Raw genomic sequence first — 18236 nt, 5'->3', positions numbered from 1 at the left:
AATTCAGTGCCATGTCAGAAGAATCCACGCCTCATCAAAACAATAAATATCATAAAACACAAATCTCTATAGAGCTGACTCTGCTGTCAAGTGTTAATTGCAGATGTTGGTGTTGTCACCCAAAACAGCAACAAATTGGGTTCCTGCAAGACATTGGTTTAGCCATTAACCTCAAAACATAAAATATAATGATATTCCAAAAAAGACCTCGCAACCAAGACCACAAAGATAACAAGTCCCCAGAACATGCTCAAAACTGCCTGTGTATTAAAATCAGAAGCACCACAGAAAACGTAAACAAGGCTGTGGATCTCTTCAATGGCACAAAGGAGAATATATATCAAAATTGAGACCCCCCCCCGGAATCTGGCTAAAAATAATCAAACCTGTTATAGATCCCATTGCGCTCTATGAATGTGAAGTCTAAGGCCTACTCACCATCCAAAAATCCACCACTTGGGACAAACTAGAGAGTAGAGAGTCCACAGGTACAATTCTGCTTTTATGATTGAGACAAAACACCCCATAATGACAACAGGAAAAAAAATGCACTTCTAATAATAAATGGAAATGGAGACATTACATCTCATGAAATCAAATTCTTTAATTCACGACTGATTATAGAATCACATTATGGTGTGTTGTTAAATTTATCATTTGTTCCAACTGATTAATTTAACAGCTTGTCATATAATCACAATCTTGAAAGCAAGATTTATATTGCATTTAGTTCACAAAACATTCATACTTTCAGGCTCCACAATAAGGCTTAACAGACATCCAAACTGGCACCTTAGTGCAGTCACAAGCATCTTAGCCCAGAAATATAGTGGTTAGACTCATTATAAAAGCACTGCATAGTGCTTATCATTTTTTTTATCAAGTTTCTGACAATTTTACATTCAGTATTTCAGATTTTTGGTATAGCCTTTGAAAGCATTTTGATATCTGACTTTTTGATTCATAGACCACCAGCAATCAAATCCACACAGCTGACCATTAACACTCAGCCACTCGATTATCATTGCAACCAGAAAGACAAACTTTGGTTTTATAATTTCATTTATATAAACATGACAATGCTCAAAGCCTAACCCTACTCATTAGGACTTAATTAACATTTCAACCATCCATCATCTTATTCACATGTAAATCATTTTGAGCTGTAGATGCATGTGCAATGTTAAACAAATTAGTTATCTTCTATCTGCCAGTGTTTAGTAACCTCAGGGTGATATCTTATCAATAAGTGTTTATCTTGTCAATCGGAGAAGAAATCTTCAGAAATCTTAATGACTTTCATCATTCTCAGCATATCTAATCATATCTAATCAGACTCAAGAGCTGCACTCCTGAACCTCCAAACACACACATTAATGACAACAAAAACTGTTTAAATATATGTTTTCTTCACTTTGGCACTGGGATAATTAGCACAGAAATTTAAGTTTTCTGTCAAAACTCATTTAAGATAAAATAAACAATTTTTCTGTTCAATTGAATCTATTTGTTTAGCGATTCTCACTAACAAATGTGAATTAAGTGAACTGACATAAAAAACACAGAATATACCCAAATGTTGTCCCATCTAGTCAAACACAGTTGTTTGAACAAAGCATTTCAAATAGAGCAATATCAATGAAATCTTAAGGGTGTGTGAGTGCAGCATACTTTGCAGCATGAATAAATTATGTAATTATAAGATTATTGTTTTGCTGTTTGCAGACTTTTTTTTTTTACTTTGTTGTTTTTTAGGCTTTTTAGGCTGCATTAATTAATTAGGTAAACTGGAACCTGGAACACTTCCCATAACACCCGATGTACTGGCTACATCGTTAGAAGAATGGCATCTACGCTAATATTAGTCTGTTTCTCTCTTATTCCGAGGTCACCGTAGCCACCAGATCCATTCTGTATCCAAGTCAGAGGGTCACTCCAGTCACCCGGATCCAGTACGTATCCAGCCCAGATGGTGGATCAGCTCCTAGAAAGGACCTCTACAGCCCTGAATGTCAGCGGAGACCAGGACAGCTAGATGAGCCCCTGATACAGATCCCCTGTAAAGACCTTGTCTCAGATGACCACCGGGACAAGACCACAGGAAACAGATGATTCTTCTGCACAATCTGACTTTGCTACAGCCTGGAATTAAACTGCTGGTTTCGTCTAGTCAGAGGAGAACTGGCCCCCCGACTGAGCCTGGTTTCTCCCAAGGTTTTTTTCTTCATTCTTTCACCGATGGAGTTTTGGTTCCTTGCCGCTGTCGCCTCTGGCTTGCTTAGTTGGGGACACTATATTTACAGCGATATCGTTGACTTGATTGCAAATGATTGCAAAGATACTATTTAAACTGAACTGAGCTGCATGATGGCATCAGTGAATTCAATGATGAACTGCCTTTAACTTTCATTTTGCATTATTGACACACTGTTTTCCTAATTAATGTTCAGTTGCTTTGACACAATCTGTTTTGTTTAAAGCGCTATATAAATAAAGGTGACTTGACTTGACTTGTTGTTTTGTTCTTATTGTTAGTTATTTGTTGTGAAGTAATGTTAAGAGCTCATCTTTTTACATATGTTGATTGTCACCATGACTTGATTTTTGTCTGTCAAGTGTTGAGGTCTTTGTACAAACTTCTAAACTTTCTTTGCTTTGAAAAGTAAAAAATATTGCATAGTTCACTTCACATATATTATATAATATGGCTACCAAAATTATATACCAATACTGTGTTAATAGATTAATAAGAAATCTGTAGTTGCTTTGATGACTTTATTAGCTGAATGAGGCATTTTGCATGGAGTGAACAAACAAATTGAAATGACAAAACAAAGTAGTGCTGCTTAGGACAATTTGAGAACAGTTGAGAAAACCAAAAAATCTGAATGCTTCTGAATTTTTCTCAATATCTTGTTTTACAGTGTGTTGTAAAACAGCTTTAGAAACAAAGAATAGTGCCTTTCAAACTACTTTACAAAGCCTTTATAATATCCACATTTTAGAGAGTCCTCTTCTGGACCATTTCTTCTTTTCAGTGAAATTTCTTCTTGGACCAAAACATGTTATATCAAGACATAAAACCAAGGGCCATTTGCATAAAAATGGTCACTATGACTGTCAAGAATGTTTCTTAAGAACTATTTTGATCTGCTACCAAGGGTTATTCAGTATCGTTTTTCAGATTCAAATTAGGCTACTCTACATTTTTATGTAATTCTTTTTTTTTTTATGTACAGTAATTAATATAAAATGTATGGCCAGTCTCAAAGAAGAAGAAAAATTAGATCTTGTAAGACTAGTCTAAGCAGTTTATGCAACCGGCCACAGGACTATAGACCTAGCCAATATCTTACCAATAAACACCTTGATAAGATCAATAAAAAATAAATTCCATGCCATCTACCTTGAAACATGCAAACTAACAGGAGGCGTGTCTGAGTGATTGAGGATTACAGTCATATATTAGAGCAGGTGTCGCTAAACGTTTCAACAGTTTAGTTTCAGAACTGCTCTTTACTCCACGCTGCTCCAAACAGATTTCCATCATGGGAATAAAAGATAAAACTTTCTCTTCCTGTGTACAGATTATGATCCTGGCACTTCTAGCATGCAGGTGTTCAGCAGGTATTTAATTACTTTTGATATTCCACCACTCTGCTTCCAATCTACAGCTTCCTTAGATTATTTTCCTGACATTTTAAGGACTGGTATGATAGTACTTTAGAAATTATTTCTCTTTTAGCCCACTGAGAGGTTAATGATTACTCTGTCATGGAGCAGATGTGAGACTGTATGCATTATACACTTTCTATCTGTCTTCTAAGTCTTTTAATTCTAATTCATCCAGTGCAATGTAGGTAACGCATTCACAGAAATGTATTTGTCACTCCAAAGTTGTGCTTCTATGTCAATACAGTGAGTCAAGTTTGATGATGTGTGCCAGTGTCGTATCAGGGTTTGTTTTGTTTCTGCAGTTACAACTGGTCCTCTTTATTGTGCTGCTTCATCTCCTTCACCCAGCACTCCAGTTTCTGGTAAAGGAATCTACAAGAATCTTGTGAATAAGACAACTAAACTTGATTTCATTGTATTAACTGTCCTATCATCCTTCTCACAGTCCATTCTCTGAGGCCAGCTGATGTGTCTGTGGTATCTGCACTGGTTTTGTCTGATGTGGAGAGGTATGTCCAAATTATCACAAGTGCATTAAAATATCAATTAAGCTTCACTGGAGTTAAGGAAGAAATGTAAGGTCAAAAAACTTACTAGCATAAAAAAGCACATTAGTTTAACTAAAGTTAATTAATACCTAAATTCAGGTCATGCTCTGATTTTAATAGAGAGTTTTGTTATTCCATATTTAAAATGAGAATAGAATTATGCAAAAAACAGAATATGCATATTATCATTAGCATAGATCAAACTGGTGTTTCATTCAAATTTTAAGATTTAATTAATTAATTTCCTTACTTCAAATGCTATTATTATGCCCCTCAAAATGATTAAACTTGGTGTTTTTTATGGCAGATCTGATGAAATTAGAGCCCTGAACATGGTATCCTATAAGGCAACAATCCAATCCTATACAAAAAAAAAAAAAATACAAATAACACCATTAACAACATTTATCATTGTAATTGCATTAGACTGTCATTGTTGAATCTGCACGGCTTAAACTTACCCTTTTTTTTTTTTTTTTTACCAAGTTATCACATTGATTTAGCTCACAAAGACCAATCACATGTTTCTGTGTGATTGTCAGGCTAGATTAAACCAGATCTTTGTATAAAGATTTTGGAAAGATTAAGCCTGAGACCTTGAAATGAAAGTCAAGGCCAGAGGAGAGATACACTAAACTCTGGTTTTCAGATGTTAATTTTCTGAGATAAACAATAAATGACATGACAAGAAAAAAAATATAGGCTATGTATATACAGTGTATATATATATATAGAGAGAGAGAGAGAGAGAGAGAAAACATATATTTTATTACAAGGAGGAAATCCTTCAAACATGTCCCTAATCTCAATCAAATGTGATAATATTGTCTTATCTTGCACACTTAAGAACTTTGTTTTGGGTCTTGCATCGGTTGGCCTGATACTATTGGTCTGTTAACTACTGTTTGCGATAGAGTTATCGATGATCGTCTGCTCTGATGTCCTCTGGAAAACCTCAGAGGACTACAGATATCTTTATTTCTCCTCTTATAAATGCGACATTGTTTAGTGTTTCTGTAAATTCTGTTAAAGTTTATCTTGAGGAGTTAAGGTATATATACAGTATATATACTGTGTAATGCTTCATGAAAATGTTTATATGATAAAAGGTAGAAAGGGAAACAGGAACTGTATAGATAACCAATAAAGTCAATATAGCAGGTGCACTGACACAGGGTAAACACAATGTTTATAGGGGGTGAAAATGGTATATAATGCTACTTTGTCAGTATCTGAAAGAGAGGCAGAATGCCTCAATTTCAAAATACAAAATAACATCTTTTCTCTTTTCTGCCTTAGAAATATTGTTCGCCTTTAATCCGGATGTGTCAACTGTTCTACCTGAACAAAGGTATCATAGAAAGATATTAATATTCACTATTTAATTACAGACACTACATTTTCTGTATGTTTACAATGACTGTCTTTGTGTGACAGAAGCTTGATTGATAAAGCAGAGTACATTATGGAGTCACTCAGCCCTGCTCAGGTAAACACAGTCAGGCCTTTACAACAGTTAGTTCCGGTGTTGTGCCGAATTCATTAAAGGGGTCTTGTCCTGTCATTTCAGTGGAAGTTGCTTCTGCTCTTCATTCCAGTTGATGAGCTCTCTGTGTGTACAGACCAGGTCAGTCATTTGTCCACAAATCCTATCAACCTCTATTACTTATTACATGGGACTTAGTAAACAATCAAAGTACGTACAGCTTTAATTCTGTATTATTCTGTACTTGTCCTTAGGACTTTAGTGCAACCATTGATGCAACAGTGAATAGAGTGGAACAGACACTGGACTCTCTTCATAAGAAGGTGAAGATATTCAATATCCTTCAAACAACAGTTTGAATCATCAATAGAGTTTGTTTATTACAACAGCTTTCATTTTTCTCTAGTTGAAACTTACACTGGTTCATGTTGTTGTTTGGAGTGGACTGTCACATGACCGGTCAGTATTAGACAACATTCTTCAAAACCTAATTCTGGCAATATTCTGCAATGAACAGTTTAATTTAAAAGGCGTCTGTGCATTTTAGAGTGTGTCAGTTCCACTGTGAGGAAGGATATGATGAAAACAGACGCAGGTTGAATACAATAGTACTCATGGCTTCATTGCAGGTACAGTCAATATGATTTGTATACCAAAAAACACACGTACACACACACACACACACACACACACACACACATGCACACACACATTGATACATGTGTGACTTTTGAATATCTGTGCTAAAATAGTTTGACATTGTCAAACATTATATGTGTTTATTGAACAGGAATCTGTCAGTGCTCTTCTAGAGAGAAGAGGCTGGTTCAGTGACCGAGAAGATTTCAGCGTATTGCTTCAGTCCAGTCCAGTGCACACCGATCTGTCAAACCCAGTGAGTCTGTAACACTCAGATATCATTTTAAACAGGCCACTATGTATAAATGTAACCTTTCTAGTGATTCACTCAGTCAGACTTGTATGGAGACTTAAGAGTGTTATTAGTTTTTGAATCAATCTGCTCTTCTAAAACCATAGATATGACTTACGCTGTGCTACAGAAACAAGCCCATTATGACAAGTTTATAAGGATAATTTTGGAATCTTATTATGCAAATTTGTACTTTTTTCTTGTTTTCAGATGAAAGACTCAATGTCTGACTCCTCACGTGACATAAGCATGCTGACTTTACAACTCTGGAATAATTTGGTAAGTTAATATTAATGCAGTCAACACGTGTACATTGTTCCTATAGACGAGGTAGAGGTGAAGTCCTGGACACTTTACTCTTAAGTTACAAAAGTTCAAAGTGTTAAAGGCCCTGAGGTGACTGATAACAAGTAGACTGATAATCAGCTCTTGTGATAACATCTAATCTGAAACTTATTCAACTTAGAAACCCATCTAAAACCACCTATCTAATCTTGCCTTTATATGACGAAGAACTGTAGCCTTCTTTCTGACCAGTCCTAATTATTCTATTTTCAGCTGCAGCCAATGACAGACAAGCCTGAGATGGATGGGCGGGGAATATTCACCATTCCGTGCCCCACTGAGGTGAGGGAGATATTTGATTTATGAGCTCCTTAGCTTTCATAATGCGAATTGCTGAATCAGAGTGGGTTCATAAATATGCCTTTATCTCACCAAACTGGTGAAGACTACGTTTTATGCAAGTTTTTGTCCTCCACCTGTGATAAGGTGAAGTGTATTTCATTTCCATTTCATTTATGTAGCACTCATGTTGTCCTATATGTTTGCCAGTAGTGACACACAATGTTCATAATGTGTATGTTCAAGTCAAGTCTGGATGATTTTCTTTTCTAAACAGACATACACATTCACATATGCTTTACTGAACCTGTTGTTCTGTCCCAGGAAAAGCCGTTTTTGCGAACGCAGAAAAACTCATACTCACCTGAGCTTGGTATCTCTCAAACAGAGGATCCCTCTCCACTTCCCAACACAGTGAGTCCATTCTCACCATAAATTTGCCCTGTTTCTTTGACTTACTTACAGTGTGACTCACTTGTGCTGCATCTGACGTTTCAGGTGATGGGGAGTGAGCTCACCTGTGAGGACCGGTCTCCATCTCCCAGCATACCTACCTCAGGTAACCAGAGATCTCACAATTGTAGCACACCAAGGCTGGAAATTCTAGGAGTTTTTAAAGCTTGTTTCTGTCTGTCTCTTCTGTAGTCCATGCCTTACGACCAGCAGATATCAAAGTGGTGGCAGCAATGGGTGATTCTTTGACGGTGAGGTGATAAACATCAAAATTTAAATTTATCGATGATATTTGCTAATACTGATCCTTTTTAACAAATATGCACAAAAATTTAAAAAAAAAAAAAAAAAAAAAAAAGGCAGCCAATGGGGTAGGTGCTGCACAAAACAATCTCCTGGGAGTGCTCACACAGTATCGCGGCCTGTCGTGGAGGTGAGTGTCTACCCTGATCACTCTGTAAATCATTTGTTAATTGCACACATATGTTGCTGGATTAGTTTTATACATATGATTTACAGGTTTAAATTCTTATCTAAATTTTTAAGGATCTCATGAAGCACAAGACAGATATATTTCATTTTTTGTTTTCAGCATCGGTGGAGATGAGAACCTAACAACTATAACCACTTTACCAAGTATGTGCAAGTGCTCATGTTACTGTCATGTTCTTATTATTATGTACTGTAGATTTATGATTAATCATTAATAAGAATATAATCAACTCAGAAATTATTGTAGTCATTAAGTGTTTTAAACCATATAATAGCTAATCATAACGCTAGAGTTTATAGAGTAAATAGCTGCTTTTTAATCTGTATGACGTACTACGTAACTTGCAGTAGTCCAACGGTGGAGTTAGAGACGGAGTATTATTCTTGAGTCTCTCCTTAAAAAACAGCAAGCCAAATATGTTTACCCTTACCAACTTCTTTTTCTTTATCAGGGATTAGATGGACATGCAAATCAGATTTAGAGGGATTGTGTGTATAAGATAATGTTTGTTTGTCATTTAGATATATTGAGAGAGTTTAACCCTTCACTCACTGGCTATTCATTGGGAAAAGGAAGTGCGAATTCTTTACGGAGTTTTCTGAACCAAGCAGTACCAGGAGCCAAATCTGAGTGAGTAGCTTGTCATCTTATAAACCAGTGACTGAATAAATGATTGATTTAGTATGAAGCATTGTTTATTTTTTTATTTTTTTACATTAACACACACATATGTTTTTAATTTTAAAATCTAATTTATATCAGTGATGTCCAAGCTGAATGTTTTTTTATTTTTATTATTAGTAGCCATTATACTCCAGTCTTCAATGTCATATGATCCTTCACAAAAAATTCTAATATGCTGATTTGATGCTCAAGACACATAGTGTTGAAAACAGTTAAGCTGCTTAATATTTTTATAGAAACCCTGATACATTTTTTTCAGGATGCTTTAGTAAATAGAAAATTCAAAAGAACAGCATTTATTAGAAATATATAATTTTTTAGCACTGTAAATTACTTTACTGTGACTTTTGATCAATTAAATGATGCATCCTTGCTGAATAAAAGTATAACTCATGTATAACTCTCAGAAGATTGTAGTATGGTAATGGATATGACAATGTTAATGTTTTTGTTCTTGGCGGACTGCTACACTGCTGCTGCTGCTGAATTGCTGCTGGTGTTGGTTATTGCTGTTGTTGTAGATTATTGTAAAGCAATTACAGAAACTTGCTACCGGCAATACATGTGCCAATATGGTGCTATGAGTATTTAAGAAATACTGCTGCTGCTCAAATGGCATTTAAAATAACCCACAGCAGATCCATACAGGTGGAGCTGGGGAAGGTGGAGGGTTTCAGAGGAACTCTGAAAGCATGTTGCTAAATGCTCTAGTCTAATGAATACTAACCAGTCATAAAAATTTAAAGCATTAAGCACATTGGCTGTGTATGCAACATGAACCAATCAGTTTGTGCCAAGTAGTTTAATGCTGTGAATATCATCAGTTTGTGTTAATGACCCACCAGCCTGTGCCATCTAGAGTTTGAATTATAGAACTTGGCATTCATTTCTATCAAAAAAAATTGAATACTGTATAATTACTAAAATGTGATTTTTCATTTTGCAGTGATATGGTCACTCAAGCTCATGCTCTCATTAAAAGAATGAAAGCAGACTCGGTTAGTCATTCTCAAAATCTCAAACATACACACTTTTGCTTTTCTTTTGTGGTTGAAAATGTTGTCATAATGTTATAATAATATTTTCAATTCTCATATTTTGATTAAGGTATTATTTAGTTTGTATGTTTGTATTTTTACTGAGCTATTTTCTTTTTGTAAGATATTAAGATTACTATTGTTGTGAGGGATATTTAGTCCCCCACAGCAGGCAAAATCTGACCTGCACAGGGTGCTAAATCTGAACCTCATTCAGACTGTCTGAAAATTTTTGTCTCTTTTCAGCGAATTGATTTCCAGAATGATTGGAAGATTATCACAGTCTTCATTGGAGGAAATGACATATGTGCCCACTGCTCTGATACTGTACGCTGATATTAATAGAACCTGTTTTATTTATTATCAGAGTTTCAGTAATAGATCTGCAATTACTGCTCTATCTCTCTTTATCACTCTCCCTCTTTCTCTCTTTCCTCAGCGGTACTATTCTCCTGATAACATTGTGAAGTATATTCGTGAAGGTCTGGACATATTGCATAATGAGGTGAGGCAGTTTTAGCTCTAGTGCTCTAGTGCCATTTGTTATACAGATTTTCTTTCCAAAATACAGTAGGGTCCAAAAGTTTTTAAAAATCTGGTATTCAAACTGTAAACCTTGAAATAAAGATTTAAGATTTTAAAAAAAAAGTGTTAAACAAACTAGCGAAAAAAGAAAATAATGTATTAAAAAAATAAATAAAAAAATAATAGATAAAATAAATTGGTTTCTCTTTTGGAGCCCTCTTTATATTTCTCTTCATATATCTTATTTATTTTAAACCTATTTAATGTTTGTTATGATAGGCCTGCATTGTAGCAAAAACAATGGTCAAAACCAGATCATTGGTAACAAAATGCCATTGTAAATCCCTGCTGCCTGTTGGAGTTAATCAGGTCTCCTTCTCAGGTCCCTCGTGCCCTGGTGAACCTAGTGGAGCTCCTGGATATAATTCCACTGCGCCGTCTCCATCAGGACCCTACTCTTGGATGCCCTACCTGGCTGGTCAAGTGAGTTTTCCTTATGGTTGTCATGATCTCTGCTTGATTCAGGTCAAAGAACTGAATTCTAATGCTTTTGGTACATGTTAGTCTTGCATTATTTTGCTTTGTGTTTTATTTTTTCAGCATGTTATGTCGCTGTGTTCTGAAACCTAATGATGGATCTCATGAATTCCAGATGTTGCAGAAGTTCAACCAAGCCTACCAGGTACACAACTTATTACATGAAAATGAATTTGTGTAAACATCTGTATATTAAAATTTATTATGAATGTGATTATTGATAATGCAAAGCAAATGTACAGTTTAAAATGTTTATATTATTTATATTAATATGATTCTAAAATGTAGCTGTGCTAAAGTGCATATTAATATTCAATGTATGCTGTTGTGTTTTATTCTCAGCGTGGTATGAGCGAGCTGGTGAATTCTGGGCGATATGACACACATGATAACTTCACTGTGGTCATACAGCCATTCTTCAGAAATGTCTTTCTCCCTGTGTTGGAGGTGCACAGCAATATTAACATCATTTAGTACACAAGCTATCCTTTCTTGAACTATTTGTACTTATTATCTGATATTATTTCCATGTTCTTTTAGGATGGGAGGCCTGACCGTTCCTATTTCTCTCCAGACTGTTTTCATCTCAGTCAGAAAGCTCACACACTCATGGCTCGGGCTCTCTGGAATAACTTGGTGAGCATATGAGTTAAAAAGATTAGATACACATATGTAAATGTATAAGCCTGATAATATTTTATTAATATATTGTATGTAATTAGTTTTACAAGCATGTTGTATGCTTGTATGCATTTATTATTTGGTGTATATAGAGGTGTAATTGAATTGTGTTAATTTAAAATACAATTCAACAGGAAAAAGTACATTTCCATAGATTTTCTTAATAATTGTCATTTCACAGCATCTTAACTCTCAAAAAGGATTTCCAGTTTCATTCATTCTCTCCCTCTCCCATATACTGTAGATGGAGCCTTTAGGTAATAAGACAGATAGTGAGGATTTTACTGCAGGTGTCCCTCTTAAATGCCCAGAAAAGGTGAGTTTAAACTCTGCAGTCTTTCTGTAAGCTCTATCATTCTGTCACATTGTAATGCTTTTTCATATTCTTTTTTAGTTGTCACCCTATTTGAGGACCTATCACAACAGCAATTACACATACAACACCCCTCCTCCTACTCCTCCACCCACAACTGTAAGTCACATAAATATATTACGTACAATATTAATGAAATACAATACAACCTTAAAGTGATCACAATTAATTATGAAATGATTTCTCCCTTTCACTTCAGAATTGGGGAAGTGATTTCACATGTGTGGACACAGCATCCTCTGACACTGTGCCAACATCTGGTAAGAAAAAGAGAGGACAGAAATTAGTTTGCTAACTTTTTCCCACCAGATAACTTTCCAGCTCTCTAACTAACTATTTCTCCTTGTCTTGTATTTTTATATAACAAATCTTTGTTTTATCTTTTTAAAGTATTACAGCATTAAAGTTATTAAAATTCAAATGTTTTTACTTTTTACGTTTACGTTTTACTATTTTGGTATTTAATTAACAGATATATATTATATGTATACAACACACATACAGTATAAATGTATATTCTGTTAATGAAATCACAAAATGTAAAAATGTTGCTTGAATTTTAAGAAATTAAATGATGTAATACTTTATAAAATATTAAGGAGTATAAAATTTGTGATAGATAAAAAATTACTAGAAAAATTAGAAAATACTGATGACGTACATAGGTTTATGGATAGAGACAAAGACGTAAGACAGGCTTTCAGATATCCTGCCATTGTTTGTTATCTTTTTAGGTACAAGAAGCACTGCATTGTTGCTTTGTTGTTGTGTTCAGGTGTCCAGGTAGTCACGGTTGAGATAAAGTTTAGATACGGAACTGTTATGTATTAACACAACCCCACATATTCTTCAATCTATCTGCCGCTGCTCTCTATTTTTGTTTTGGTTTGTTTTGCCGTTTTGAATTATACCTTTTGGACATTGTGTTTTTTATCACCCTTTATCAGAGGATTATAATCTAAAAATTTAATGAAAATCTCTATATGTACTAAACACTACTACTTGAGTTAATAAGTGAATGCTGATCTCTGTCTGTCTGAAATACTTTTACAAAGACTCAATTGTGTAGCTGGGTTTCAGGGGTCTGTGCTGGAGTGGTTTGCCTCTTACCTCAAGGAAAGAACTTTTTCTGTTAATGTTGGTGAATTCTTCTCATCTTGTGCACAAATCTCTTATGGTGTTCCACAGGGTTCCATTTTGGGTCCCCTTCCTTTTGTATTATATGCTTCTGCTAGGTCATATTATTCAGAGACACAACTTATCTTATCATTTCTACACTGACGACACTAAGCTTTATCTTCCTGTTAAAGATAACAGCTGTTATGTGTCCAGTTTTTTTGATTGTCTGCGTGACATAAAATGCTAGATGGATATAAAACATTTTTACAGCTAAACAATGACAAAACTGAAATAATCATCTTTGGCCCATCGGTTCTGGCCTCTGAAATTGTTAATCACCTTGGTCCCCTCTCTTCTAATGTACATGACTGTGTCAAATACCTTGGTGTTACATTTGGTCCCATCTGTGTTTTGATGAACAGATTAGTGCTGTCTTGAAAAGCAGTTTCTTTCAGTTAAGATCTATTTCTAGACTTAAGATGATGATTTCTAAGGAGAAACTCAAAACCGTTATTCATGCTTTCATAACATCAGGAATGGACTACTGTAATTCGCTCTACCTGGGTTTGCCTAAATCAGCTTCAGATCGCTTTCAGATGGATCAAAATGTGTCACTGACCAGCACTAAAATGTGAGCTGTTCTCACAAGTTCTGTGCTGTTTTTAATGTTGCTCTTTGTATGGACTTGCACCTCAGTACATTTATGATCTTCTCACTCTGTATACTGCTTCAAGAGCCCTTCAATCATCTAGTCAATTCCTACTCTCAGTTCTTCATTCTCGTTTTAAAGTTAAAGGTGATAAGGCTTTCTCGGTGGCTGCCCCTAGTGTTCCTCTCTATCTACAGTACTTCTTCTATTTCTATGTTCAAATCATTTTTGAAGATTTTTATTCTGTGGGTTAATTCTTCCTGAGAGTGTACATTTTCATTTGTCCATTGGGTTGTGTTTTGTATACTGTCTAGTTTTTATTTTGTTTTAATCCTGTTGTATATTTCCTGTACAGCACTTTGGTTTCAACAGCTGTTGTTTTCAAATGTGCTCTATAAACCAATAAACTAAACTAAACAATAATATTTTATTTATATATTCCATGTAATGAGATTTGCAAATGTTTTACAAGTATATTATATATTATTTATTTATTGTATTTATTATTTTATTTTAATATGTTTATTTATTTTATTTTGTGTAAATGACTGAATGTTTTAAAACATATTAAGGAGGATAAAAAGAAAGATTAATAACAGATTAAAAAAAATACAAGAAAGAGGAGAAATAGTAATAGGTTGATGGATTGGGACGAGCAGGTTTTCAGATATCCTGTCATGGTTTATTATCCTTTTAGGTTCAAGTAGCACTGCACAGTTGCGTTGTTGTTGTATTTGGGCGTCCAGGTAGTCACATAATCACATTTCTTTCTCAGTTCACAGGCTGCGTCCAGGTGACTTTAAAGTGGTAGCATCTCTGGGAGATTCACTTACTGTAAGTGCGTGTGCATATTTGTTTATTTTGCGATGTTTTGTCATGCTGTAATTACCATTCTCTCTCTCTGAATCTGTCAGGCTGGCCTTGGTGCAAAAGCTGAAAACCTTCTGCAGTTGTTGGATGAGGAGCGAGGGGTTGCATGGAGGTCAGTTTGTGTCAGTCTACTGTATAGAATTATTTTGTTCCGCATGTTTTCTAAGTGTCTGTGTTTAATTTAATTGACAGCATTGGCGGGGATGATACTTTGGAGACTGTCACCACATTGCCAAGTGAGTATAACTTTATGTAACATTTTGTCATTTTATTGTTTGTTATTAGCAGTATAGTTATACTTTTAATATACTTTATTATACTTTGTTTAATAACATGATAATCATGAGTGCCTTGTGTCATTATTTGGTATCAGACATTCTTAAGAAGTTCAATCCAAATGTTTTCGGCTTCTCAAAGGGGAAAAGTAAACGGCCAAATGGCCTCAATATGGCAGTGACCGGTGCCAAAGCAAGGTAAGCAACACACATAGACATATACATGAAAACACAATTTACAGTATCCTCTCAGCTAATGATTTCATTATCTCTATTCAGTAATATACCAGCACAAGTGAGGGATCTTATCACAGCTTTAAAGGATAGCACGGTCAGTATGCGTATTTAATTATTTAATTTAATTAACCAGTTATTGTAGGGCAATAAAGAATCTGATTTATTCAAAGAAAAAAATTTAAACGCTACTCTTATTTTTCAGGAAGTGGACTTTGAGAAGGATTGGAAACTGGTGACACTATTCATTGGGGGAAATGACCTTTGCCAGTACTGTCATGACCGGGTGAGTGCATGATTCTTAATAAAGGCTCTCAGCTCCCCATCAAAAATAGTTTCTTCTTGCATAAGAGAACCTCAGCAGTGACCTTTAAGCAGCTAAAATACATTCTGATACTAACAAACAGAGATGTGCCACTGTGTCATGTAAATGTTGTTTTTCGTATCTAAGACCAGTAAATAACAATTACATTTTGCTGGGGGAAAAAATGTCTGTTGTGTTTTTCTCTACCCAGGCTTCTCTGTCTCCTTCTAAGTACATCAGTCACATCAGAGACAGTCTGGACATGCTGTACAATGAGGTGAGAGAGATGCATTTACTGATCCATATCACATTCATGAATCTTCTTTCACCCACAAAATCAAAAGAAACAATAACAAATTAAATTCTTATTAATTAGAAAATCATTTTGCATAAGAAATTAAGAGTTTTTGCACAGTGACAATTTCACATTTTCACTTATATTTTATTTATATGTGAAATTATATAACAAGATTATAAATCATATAGAATGAGATTTTGAAAATCTAAAATAGAGTAAGTTTTCTTTGAGGGGTATGGTTAGGGTAAGAGGATAGAAAATACAGTTTGGACAGTATAAAAACCATTACACATATGGAATGTCCCTATAAAATGCATGAAAACCCAACGTGTGTGTGCATCCGTGTGTGTGTATGTATGTGCAGGTTCCCAGAGTGCTGGTAAATTTTGTGGGAATCTTAGAGATTGAGGATCTACGAATGATAAAGAGGGACACATTGGGCTGCAGCCTCCTGCAAGAGTAAGTCAATCAATAAATAAACAATTTAATCTAAAAATCAGTGTACATTGTCATGTTCTTATGTACACCAACAGCATTTTCATGACTGTGTGTGTGACAGGAACATTTGTCCATGTTTTCTGAAACCTCGTGAGAACTCTCCAGAAATAAATGAAATGAAGAAGGTCAACAGAGATCTGCAGGTCTGAAGCCAATAAAGTTGTCATTTCATTGATAACTGATTAGCTGAGTGGGCTTTAGATTATCTTGATCTTCAATAATAGAAGTGTTGTTTTCTGTGTCAGATGGAGACTGAAAGACTGGTGTATGGGGGACGGTATGACGGAAGACAGGACTTTGCAGTAGTGCTACAGCCCTTCTTCGAGAACTCTGCTGTTGCAATGGTCGAAGTCAGCACCCTTAAAATACCTCTCTCTCCATAGAGCCTCATGAGATCACATATAAACAATACATTCAGATATAAACTGTTTAAATATGTGTAGAAATATGTTAGGCTACTGTAATGGTTTTAGAGATTGGATTTGAACTCACACTACAACAGCTTAAACCTAGAGTTGCAGTATTAGGGCTAATGTTAAGAGATGAATATCTCTTTCTGCTTTAGGATGGCACACCAGACCTGACTTTCTTCTCTGTGGATTGTTTTCATTTCTCTGAGCGTGGACATGCAGAGATGGCAATTGCGCTCTGGAACAACATGGTAAATACACATACATACACACAATCTCACAGCAGCTTTATTGTATTTAACTGCAAATGTCCTGTGTTGTGGTTTTAGCTGGAGCCTGTGGGCAGTAAACAAAACTACAATAATTTCACATATGACCGCAGTAAGATCCACTGTCCCACAAAGGTGAGTAAATATCCAATGGAAACCACTGTCAGGACAACTTAACCCAGCATGGTCTTTCAATTAATGATCTCTCTTCATATCTTCTCCAGGAGCATCCCTTCATCTTTACACAAATAAATAGTGTCTCTGGCGCAGACTGCCCCACTGATACTATACCGGCCTGGGCAGCTGCTGTTCTGGCTGTAGGAGGCTTGATTATTGGTTGGATCATAACCTGGATCATCTTCTACTACAGAGAACGAAAGAACAGAAAGAGAAACAAAACCACAGAAATGAACGGAACTAAGTTCTAATAAGATTTATATATATATATATATATATATATATAATATATATATTATATATATATATATAGACTAAACCCACCCCTAAGCTTTCCCCTTTTTGCATTTTTTTAAATTAAAAGCATATACTGTTTATTTCATAAATATATTTTATTTATGAATGGATTTTCCAGTTGAGAACATTTTTTAATTCCAACCCTAGCTATATAAACACTCACTCACCGAATCAAAAACAAAAAATTTTTGAAAGAAGATGAAGTGTTTAGATGTCAATAAATTAATGTATTGCTGTAAGTTATTTAAATGATAAATAATTGTAATACTTGTGTAGCAAGTTGTACTTAATGTTTTTATTGAATAAAATAGTGAAATAAAAAATATTATTTGTTTAATTGTTGTTTAATTAAAGTGCAATTTGGTCAACAGTATTTTTATAATTATTTTTGGTATATTATTTTTTAAAAGATTTATAGATTATTATTTCCCTGTATTTGTTACAGAATAAGATCATTGCAACTTTCTGTATATATACATGACCAGAGGATGGCAGCTTCGCTAGTAACGCAGCGAAGCCTCTGGGATAATAAATAATATACAACAATATACAACCTTTTTATATTTAGGAGCATTTTGTTACACTACAGTAAACTGATGGCTTGCAAAAAATACAATTGACAAAATGAATTATTTTAAATGTAATTAATTTTACTCACAGAACACACTGTAATCTGAATCAAGCTTAATAAATTATTACTGATTACATATAAACTATAGCCTAAGTAAATAAATAAATGCCAAAAGTAAACGTACTCTGATAAAAAAAATTTTTTTTAAAAAATCCTCC

At 34.8% G+C, this 18236-nt stretch overlaps 1 protein-coding gene across 1 annotated transcript; it reads left to right on the top strand.

Annotated features, from left to right (window-relative positions):
• Nucleotides 1–3468: 3468 nt before the first annotated feature.
• Nucleotides 3469–17713, top strand: LOC109044986 (phospholipase B1, membrane-associated-like). Its single transcript, XM_042774090.1, has 42 exons — nucleotides 3469–3627; nucleotides 3978–4037; nucleotides 4121–4184; nucleotides 4531–4563; nucleotides 5521–5574; nucleotides 5661–5712; nucleotides 5794–5850; nucleotides 5964–6032; nucleotides 6116–6168; nucleotides 6257–6338; nucleotides 6500–6604; nucleotides 6851–6919; nucleotides 7199–7267; nucleotides 7589–7678; nucleotides 7763–7823; nucleotides 7910–7968; nucleotides 8077–8150; nucleotides 8310–8353; nucleotides 8732–8840; nucleotides 9841–9892; nucleotides 10178–10258; nucleotides 10371–10436; nucleotides 10839–10939; nucleotides 11057–11138; nucleotides 11336–11440; nucleotides 11534–11629; nucleotides 11919–11990; nucleotides 12069–12146; nucleotides 12247–12307; nucleotides 14591–14649; nucleotides 14730–14797; nucleotides 14878–14921; nucleotides 15059–15158; nucleotides 15240–15291; nucleotides 15400–15480; nucleotides 15710–15775; nucleotides 16161–16255; nucleotides 16356–16437; nucleotides 16540–16644; nucleotides 16860–16955; nucleotides 17034–17108; nucleotides 17198–17713. The coding sequence occupies exons 1-42, from the start codon at nucleotides 3549–3551 to the stop codon at nucleotides 17399–17401; spliced, it is 3204 nt and encodes a 1067-aa protein (XP_042630024.1). The 5' UTR covers nucleotides 3469–3548; the 3' UTR covers nucleotides 17402–17713.
• Nucleotides 17714–18236: the final 523 nt, after the last annotated feature.

The sequence above is a fragment of the Cyprinus carpio genome, chromosome A17, assembly GCF_018340385.1.
Source record: "Cyprinus carpio isolate SPL01 chromosome A17, ASM1834038v1, whole genome shotgun sequence".
Taxonomy (NCBI): domain Eukaryota; kingdom Metazoa; phylum Chordata; class Actinopteri; order Cypriniformes; family Cyprinidae; genus Cyprinus; species Cyprinus carpio.
The sequence above is the reverse complement of the archived record's forward strand: the minus strand, read 5'-3'. Positions and strand labels throughout refer to the sequence as shown.

Bases quoted from the DNA above. Each gene is read 5' to 3' on its own strand.
- LOC109044986 (XM_042774090.1), top strand. From the start codon at position 3,549: ATGGGAATAAAAGATAAAACTTTCTCTTCCTGTGTACAGATTATGATC. The intron at 6,339-6,499 runs GTACAGTCAATA...TTTATTGAACAG, and splicing joins TACTCATGGCTTCATTGCAG to GAATCTGTCAGTGCTCTTCT. The intron at 11,630-11,918 runs GTGAGCATATGA...CATATACTGTAG, and splicing joins GGGCTCTCTGGAATAACTTG to ATGGAGCCTTTAGGTAATAA.